Source organism: Populus euphratica, unplaced genomic scaffold, assembly GCF_000495115.2.
Source record: "Populus euphratica unplaced genomic scaffold, PopEup_1.0 scaffold6.1, whole genome shotgun sequence".
NCBI classification, from domain to species: Eukaryota; Viridiplantae; Streptophyta; class Magnoliopsida; order Malpighiales; family Salicaceae; genus Populus; species Populus euphratica.
Window position 1 is genome coordinate 3,794,888 of NW_011499849.1, and position 9,612 is coordinate 3,804,499.

Consider the following 9,612-nt stretch of genomic DNA (forward strand, 5'->3'; position numbering starts at 1 on the left):
TTTCCTCATAAATTATTGTTGATTGCTACAGTATTTTCCCCGCATGGTTTTTTTCATTTTTTTATGTTTTTTTTTCTAAAATTATCCTTTTCAATTTTATATTTTTTTAATATTGAGCTAATTGAGAAAATTACAATTACAAGTAATTACAAATAAAGCTAAATAATATGAGGTAAGTACTATAGTTTTCCTCATAAAATACTGTGGATTGTTATAGTGTTTCCCTATATTATTATTTTTTTATTTTTTTGTTATGATTTTTTTTTAAATTATATCAGTTAATTTTATTTTTTAATATTTATTTGTAATTATAACATTATCAAATACATTTATTTCATAAGCTTGCGGCAGCACACAACCATGCCATCTAGTTAAATCCTATAGCTTATGTTGTACAGATAAATGGATGACACATGTACAAATCTATAACGCAAACTTGTGAGGCAAGGCCATGAGGAATAGATTCTTTGTGAATTTTATAAACTCCACGATATCTTCGAACTACACACACACACTATTTATTCATTTATTGATCAGATTTAACCATTTATTAATTTTTTATAATTATATAAAAAAATTAATTATATCTTTTTAGAGTCTAATTATATAAAATTAGATTCTAAATTATAATGAAATACAACAATAAAAGATGAGGATTAAAATGTAAAACACTGAGAAAAAACATAACTCATCCTAAGTCATGATAATTTTTATTAAGATAGAGAGAAGATAAAGAAAGTTGCAACAAAATAGTTGAAAAGAGAGAAAATAGTTGGCAGTCGTGATTCCAATAAAAAAAAGAGTCAAGCTTGATTTCAATGGATTTAATTTAACAAAAAGAGTTTAATAATGATAGGCTTTCCCTATAGACATGCTTGAAAAGAAAGATTGAGTTTTGTTTTGAATTTTTAGGTTCAAATGATTTTGGTATTCTAGGGTGATTTTAGGGTGTTTTAAGCTTAGTAGGTAGCTTAGAAAAGCTTTTATGATGTTTGTTGTCTCTTTTTTTTATATATAAAATGAGTTGAAAATGGATTTTTAAACTACTATGATAGTGATTAGGGGTTTGTTTGGGAATGTAGTTGCAATTTTTTTTCAAGGTGTTTTTGTGCCGAAATGCATCTAAATGATAATTTTTATTTTTTTAAAAAATTATTTTTAAGATCAACATATTAATGCACACAAAAAATTATTTTTTAATAAAAAAATAATTTTTTAAAAATAATTTTTTTTAGAAATACGGTGCAAACATTCTCTAAATTCTAAGTCGGGAAATGGAAGGTGAGGTGTCACTTACCTTAACAGGTGACACATCGCCTCTTATAAAAGAAAACTAAATAAATATGGCCACCCATCTAGGATTTTTAAGGCTCTAACACATTAGGCCACTTAAGCCTATGCTTTTGGCCTAACCTTTTTTTTTTTAATAAAAAACCCTTCAATATTAGGTTATTGATAAAAAAATATTATTTTTTTCTTTAATATTAGGTTTATTTTGAATTAATGTTTATTTTTTTTATCATATACTTAAAATTATAAAAAAAAATTATTGAACTTATTAGAGTCCAAAACCTAGGTTACTAGTTTGAAAAGTTAATCCGAGTTGACTGGAATCGATCCAATATATCATCATCTTATATATATATATATATATATATATTATCAGCTTTGATTTTTGTTAAATTCATGTTTGATATTGTAGTAACTTTTGTGGTTGTGGTTTAAAAAAAGTTATTTTATAAAAAGTACTTTTGGTTAAGGTTGGTTTTATATTTATATATATTTGGTTAAAACTGTCATTGGAATTAAGGTTGAATGAAAAGTAATTTAATGTGTTTGGTTAAACATGCATTTCAAATTAAGGTTACAAAATAAATAAAAAAGATATATATTAATATTGATGTTTTAAAGTTAAATATTGTAGATTTAACTACCACCATTACATCATTAAATAAATGGTACTTCATATCAAATATTTTTTATTGTTCTATTAATTTATCTACAATTTCATCACTTATGAAATTCATCTGATAAGGATTACAATTTTCATGATTTTTTGAGCGTGGAACTAAATTAGGTAAAATATTAGAAAAATAGAATTATGATCAAATTCTACAAATGTTATATCATCATGCCATCTTCTTTGAATTTATGTAGTGTTGTTGAATAATATTAAACACTAGTTTTTTAAGTAAAACATAATTAAAAAAAATAAATTTCTTTTACCAGGTGAATAGTGACAGCCTAGCCAAAATCAATTAGGTTACATCAAAATAACTCTCATATAATTTAATTTCATACCTAGATTTAGAAAAGCGTTAAGTTGAGAGTTTTCAGATTTAAGTTGTTAGACTAGGTTTAATGACAATGTTAACCGCAACTTGGATATTCTTTTTCTTCTTCTTTTTTATGTTCAAAAAATTTAAGATTAACATGTAACATAATTCAGGAAATAAACTAGTATTATAAAAAAAGTAAGTGATAGGTGCTGACAAGATTCATAGGCCCTGGTCCATATTAATTATTTGTAGAATTACTAAAGCTCATTCACAAAAATAATTAGCCTTGGATGTTCCTTTGTTTATTGTGTATTGAATGGATTCTCTTTGACTAAAAGTTGAGCTATATAAAAATGCATCATTCTCGGCTAGTTAAGGGATCAAATTTGTAACAAAAAAAAAAGGAATCAAATTTACCTCATTCTTGCTATGTGATGAAGTCACGAAAAAAATACAAAAATGGTTTTTCAAGTTATGTCTTAGAAGAGTTTGAATGTGGAATTTACTCTTTAAAGGCCATGTTTTATATGAAACAAGTCCATTATAAAACAGGAGACACTTTAATACCTGAGTTAGTAAACATAAGAGTAGAGAATAATATATATGAAAAGAAAATAGAATAAAGTTGTAGGGAATGCTCATGTATGTAAAGCTTGTTGAATGGTTGTTGATTTCCCTTATTTTCTTATCAAGTGACAAAATTATTTGTAGACTTTGATTATGTTTGTTTACTTTATAAAGTATGGAGAGTAATGTTGCACATGTATGTTATATAATAAGTTGTTATTATTATTATGTTTTTTATGCTTGGCATAGAAATTGGTGATATTATTATTATTTTTTTATGCTTGGCATAGAAATTGGTGATTATAATGCCTTGAAATAGCCATTGATGTATAAATGTGATACTTATTTAATATAATAAAATATAGAGCTTGCACAAATAATTTGTGTATTGAACGCTCTTGAAAACTAAAAAAACACATAGAGATGTACGCAAAAACATATAGAGATGTACGCTGGGGTAGGGATAATATAGCTTAGAAAGGAAGAAAATAGAGAAAATAAAAGGAAAAAAAGAAGAAAACTTAGTTATTTAAGTTTGACTTAAAGGACTAGAAGGCAATTTCTCGGTGCATGTAATGCTCATGGTAGACGAGTAAGCAACCCATCATCTTTGAGCAACGTGAGTGACTCATTCTAAATTTACATGGTAACCTTCAGACACACAAACACACACATTTGTTAAGTTTGTTTTGTTAAGAAATTTCCAATAATATCAAGGGTGTCATAATCAGACTTTCAGTGTATCTCTAGTATTATATTCCTCTCTTTTTCTCTCACTCAGACACACAAACACACACATTTCTACTTTGGTTATTGTGCAACCTATTTTGTTTTTTTTTTCCTATATAGTTGGTTTTTCCTTTTTTTTTTCCTTAGCTATTAGATATAATCATCAACCTAGTTGTTGAATCTTTTTGCTTCTTTTTTAGTTGTTGGATTTGTCTATAAAATCTAGTTAACAATGTAAAATTTATATTTTTTAGGAGAATTATGCCCATTGAATAAGGAGGGATCTCTTGTGGATGTCTAGGATTTTAAAATCCTATTTGATATAAGAAAAATATAATCTAAGAGATTTTATGTTCAAATTAAATAGAAACAACATCAAAATAGACCTAGTATTTTAAAAAAAAAATGGTATAAACTATAACACATTATTTTTAAAAAAAATGGTATAAACTATAACACATTATCAATAACAAAGTTAGCATCAAATATGCAAGTAGTTAAAGGCTTATCATTCAATTGTGAAAGCTTTAAGAGATATCAAACAACATAAACGTTTTTAAGCTTTACCTTTAATAAAAAAGAAATTATCTAAATGTAACATCGTAACTGGTGTTAAATCAATGATATGTTTCAAAATGATTCACATATATCCAGAAAGAAATATTTAAAACTCAAAATAATAATAGAATGAAATATATTGTTATGCATCTTTTAGCTTTAATGATAGGGATGTTGCAATAAAATCTTGATCATATTTATTGCATTTACTACAAATCCAAGCTAAAAGATTTGTCTAGACTAGTATCTTTTTGTTGGTATACAATCTTCTGAAAAATGGGTTTGAGATTGTCATTATAAACCATCTTTTATAAAGTCTTGTTTTGTTTTTTATCATCTATAATATCAAACATGACCTTTTGATGACAATTGTCCTTGTTTGCATAATCAAAAGCTAGCTCTAACAATCACTCTTCCTTAAATTGATAAAAATATTTTCCCTTTACCATTATCCTTTATATAGATATGATAAAGTCATGAAAACAATTCATATAAAAACTAGGCTTTTCATTGGCTATGATATTGGATTGAGATGTGTGGGTTTAGATATGTGTTTTGTGTCTAGGCTTGATTATTCTTCAGAAAACAAGTTTCTTTTGGAACAAGGGACTCTCCAATGTTTAATTCATTAAATATAAAAACAATTAATATATAAGAAAAATAATGTCAAGATCAAGAGAGAATATGTATTGTATTTGAAAATATTCCATCTGAGAAATTGTTTTGTTTATATAATGACTCATAGTATTTATAAACCTTGGACATGTTAGCTCCACTCAAAACATAGAGAAATATATAATGATTGATTGGTAAAAATGTTTATGGCTATCATTGGTTGTAGTGTCCAGTTCTTCTATTAGTTAAGAGGTTGATGATTATTAGTGACATGTTAGCATTACATAATCATCTGCAAAGAAATAAATGTATATGTTGCATATAATATGGTGTGTGTTTGCATTACAACCATTGTTTATAAACATTATGTTAACCTTGCATAAAAATATATATCTATAGAGAATTTATCAATAAGCATAAAAAAATTTATGTGTGTGAATGATATATGACACCACATTTTGACCCCTCAAAGTTTTAAACAAATATAAAGGTGTGTGATGGCTCATGTTCTAAGAAAAAAAAAGGGGAGAAAAGTGTGTATGGTAGAGGGGAAGAAACCTAGTCAATATTTAAGTCACACCCAAATGGCTACAAATGGCCTTTTAATATATATATTTCCAACCACACTTTAAAAGACTACTAACTATGGATTGTATGCATTGTCCAATCACTAGCACATATTAATTATAGTGGTAGTAGTAGTATATGAAAAATTATCACAAGTTCAAATTACCTTAACCATTTTAGTATTTTAAAAAAGAATTACCTTTTTTTTCCCTTCTCTTTTAAATAAACACACTGATGTGTGGTCATGCTTCATTAGATCAACAAAATGTCAAGGGCTAGAAAATGATTGCATCATATGGTGTATTTCTTCCTTCTAATAGAAAAAAAAAGTAAGAGCATATTAACAAATAGTTAACAAAATTATTATAGATAAAAATATTTTTTGCATCGATAAATAAAAAAACACTTAGGTGATGTAAGAGTGTTTTAAAAATGAGATTTGAGACACAAACTAGACCAAAAAAATAAGGTTGACATTTGAACCATTTAACAAGATCATAAAAAACCAGAAAAAAAAATGGTTAAAGAAAGACAACAAACTTAAGATTCTAGAACATCAAGTGTGTAAGAAGAAAAGAAAAAGGTTACTTAGCTCAACCTGACCTAGCATGCCAAATATATAAGTAGTGTCATGAGACCTAGATAAATAAATAGAAAGAAAATAAAAAATTCAAAGTCAAATCCCAAATAAATTCAATGTCTAATGATGAAATTAAAAAGAAAAAAGATCGATTAAAAAAAATAAAAAACCAAGCAAACCCAACTTTGAGATCTAAATCATGCGAATGAGACAATTAAATAAATGAAAAATTGAAAAACATCATGATACTCAATTTAAAAACAACCTAATTTTGAAGGATGGAGCAAAAAATATTAAATTTTAAAAGAGAAACCCTAGAAAATCAATCCAACTCGCAAAACCGGTTTATATAATGATGAGAACAAGATAGATGAATAGAAATAAGATCATAAAAAATCATAAAGCCTATATATAAACTCAACCTTGAAGGATGGAATAAAGAAAAATTAATTTACAATCAATATAAAAGGATGATATCAGAAAAAATATTAATTTAGAAAACTTGTCAAGGAATATCCAACAAAAAATGATAAATAAAAATATCTAAAACAACTCATGTCATTTTGAAAATTCATAAGAAAATCATATAAAAGGCAAATAAAGAAAAAGCTTGATCTCTAATAATATAAATGATGAAATTAAAAATAAAATTAATTTAAAAATAAAAAAGTAAACCAAGTAAATCGAACAAGCCTTTTAAATCTAAGTTAAGATCTCAAATTTGCAACCTATTAAGTCTTGGATTTGGGCTAGATCAAGAACTTCAATTTTCAACTAATTTAATGTTTATTAGCCAAAGTAAATCCAATAATGAACAACAAATAAAAAGGCCCAAGAAAACATGGTTAATTTCCAAAATCAGTGAAAAATCTTACAAAAATAAAATTAATAAAAATAACAGAGTCTAATCTCTAATTGAATAAATATTAAAGGATGAAACTTTAAAAAAATGAGTTTCAAGAAAGGAAAAAAATCAAACAAATACAACAAACCTTTCAAATTTAGGTTAATCTCTAAAATATGAAGCCTCTGAAATCATAAATCTGAGCTTAGTCAAGAGCTTCAATTATCAACCAATCTAATATCAATTAAGAAAATCCGCTAAAGAAAAAAATTAATAGTAATAAAAAGAACGCGGATCAAATTTGACAGAAAAAAACTTAAGAATGATAAAATTATAAAAAGAAGTAGAATTAAAAAAATTATCTTAACAAACAGCGATAAAAAATAGAGACTAAATTAAAAAAATAAAATAAAAAAGGTGAAAATGAAAAGAAGTTCTAATTTTATAAATTTTTTTAAAAGAATTTCCAATATTAAAGAATCCAATAAAAAAACCAATTTAAATAATTATCCAAAACCCAACAAAAAATTAAAAATAAAAAGACCCAAAATAACTAAGATTATTTTCAAGATCAGTAAAATGTTCTACAAAAACAAATTAGAAAAAAGAAAGGGATTTAATCTCTAATTGAATAAATGTTGAATGATAAAAACAAAAACAAATAGCTTAAATAAAGAAAAAAAATATGAAAAAATTATAATAAACATGATATTATTCATGAATAGTAGTTTTTCTCTAGGTTTTTATTTTTCTAGATATTTTTCTAGATTTTTTCCAATGCCGTATATTTGAAAATTTTAAAAAAGAAAAGAGGATGTTTTTTTAACAATATTATAGAAGAACATACTCAACAAAATTTTATAGTTTTAAGAGTGTAAGGTATGAAGACAATGTTTATCTAAGAAGTTGTGTCTGTGTTTTGTTTAAAATGCAGATGCAATAATATTTGGTAACAAAAAAAAAAATAGATTATTGTTCATTGGTCCCATGAAATATTGCGTTTGGAACGCATGGAAAAAGAAAGCAAGTAGGAGCTGTTTTTTGCGACTATACCACGCTACACTGTTCAGTAAATAGTACAACATCACTCAATAGTCGTGTTGTTAACATGAACAATTTTTTTCTTTGAAAAACCAGTGAATAGTGTGAGTGAATTTTAATTCACTCACAATGTACATAAACATTTTTCTCTTGAAAAACCAGTTAATTAACAGTTTTTTTCAAAAAAACCAGTGCAGTTAATTGATTTCACTAGCACTGTTTACGTGAATGTAAACAATAATTTTTTTAAAAAATAGTTTAAGGTGAATTAAATTTATTTGTACTGTAATCTTAATTTTATTCCTAATAATATTTTATCTAATTTTATTACAGGATCAAAGAACCATGAAAACTGTAGCTCTTATCGGATGAATTTTGTATGTAATGGAATTGTAAATAGTTTAATGGAACAATAATTTTTTATATATATAAAGTATGATTTATTTCATGATGTAATAGCAATAGTTAAATCTACAATATTTAAATTATAAATTATAAATATTAATATATATTTTTTAAAATTATTTTATAACCTCAATTTCAAAAGCATTTTTAACAAAATACATTAAATTACTTTTTATTCAACCTTAATTTTAACTATAGTTTTAACCAAATATATATTTTTTCAAACTAATTTTAATTAAAATATTTTTTATAAAATAACTTTTTTCAAACCATAACCATAACAATTATTACAATACCAAACACCTCATTCCCTGCTGATTACTTCCCTTACTTCCCTAAAGCTTCTTGGCGTTTCCTTCTCCTCCAGCACCCAATCGACAGCACCTCTCTTCTATAATGTTGGTGGCTCTTGTTCTTTGAATAAGTTCGAATAAGGCATGTCCTGAGCACCCGCAAGCTCCTCCTTCAAGGATATCTGTATAAAATTAAGATATTATTAAATATAATATAGGAATAGAGAAACACGATCAATTTGAACCAACCAATTTCCATAGAGATCTCAATTGTTCATCATCAAATTAAGTATCCCGATGTGAATAGGAACTAAAAACCATCAGGTTGCTTAATATAGAGGGTATGTTTTTTTCTTTTTCAAGGGGTTAATTTCACATTGCTGAAGCAATTAATTGAGTGAAGATTGATCTTCACACTTGTTTTACATTTTTAGGTAGTTTAATGATTTTTTTTCTAATGAGTCTACTCAATAATTAAATATAAGTATCATATATTTTTTAGATTTTATTTTAATTTTTTTTAAAACTTGGCCAAACTAAACCTCAACGCCTTATATCAAAAGTCAACTCGAGAAAAGCTTTAAAATAATATATTTTAATTTTAAATTTTTATAAAAAAATTTAAATTTAGTATTTTCTTTCTTGAACTTGAACTTGATTTTTGTGTTGGATTATTTTGTGAATTTATAGCCTCAAGAATTTTTTATTTTCTTTTTAATTCAATATTTGATGATATTTGAGATTTGACCTTCAATATTCTAATTTTTAATTTTAATTCTTAGCTTTTTTTATTAAATTTTAATTTATTTTTAATTTCATCATTGAATCCCTAATTTTTATTTTTATTTTAATTTCATCAGAGTTTGCTAATATTTTTTTGTTCATTAATTTTTTTTTAATTTTATCATTTTATATTTTTATTTTTAGAGATCAATAATTATTAATTTTTTTTTAATTTATTTTCTATAACATTGAGTCGTTAGGTTTTTTTTTTTTAGAATTCATTTACAATGCTTAAACATTATATTTTATGTTTTTTTTAAATCAATCTAGCCTACAGTAAAGTGGATCTCGATTGCTTTATAAAGCAATCGAGTAATATCTATTTTACTCAATTATCTTCTAAGAAAGAGT

The 9,612-nt window shown here is 25.1% G+C and overlaps 1 protein-coding gene across 10 annotated transcripts in view; it reads right to left on the reverse strand.

Annotated features, from left to right (window-relative positions):
• Window positions 1-8,428: 8,428 nt before the first annotated feature.
• LOC105120737 (uncharacterized) overlaps window positions 8,429-9,612 on the reverse strand; it is a 10,189-nt gene continuing 9,005 nt past the window's right edge. For all 10 annotated transcript variants that reach the window (XM_011019084.1, XM_011019087.1, XM_011019077.1 and 7 more), the window contains exon 6: window positions 8,429-8,660. In XM_011019084.1, coding sequence (XP_011017386.1) covers window positions 8,577-8,660 — 84 coding nt within the window. In that variant the 3' untranslated portion in view covers window positions 8,429-8,576. The remainder of the gene's footprint in view (window positions 8,661-9,612) is intronic.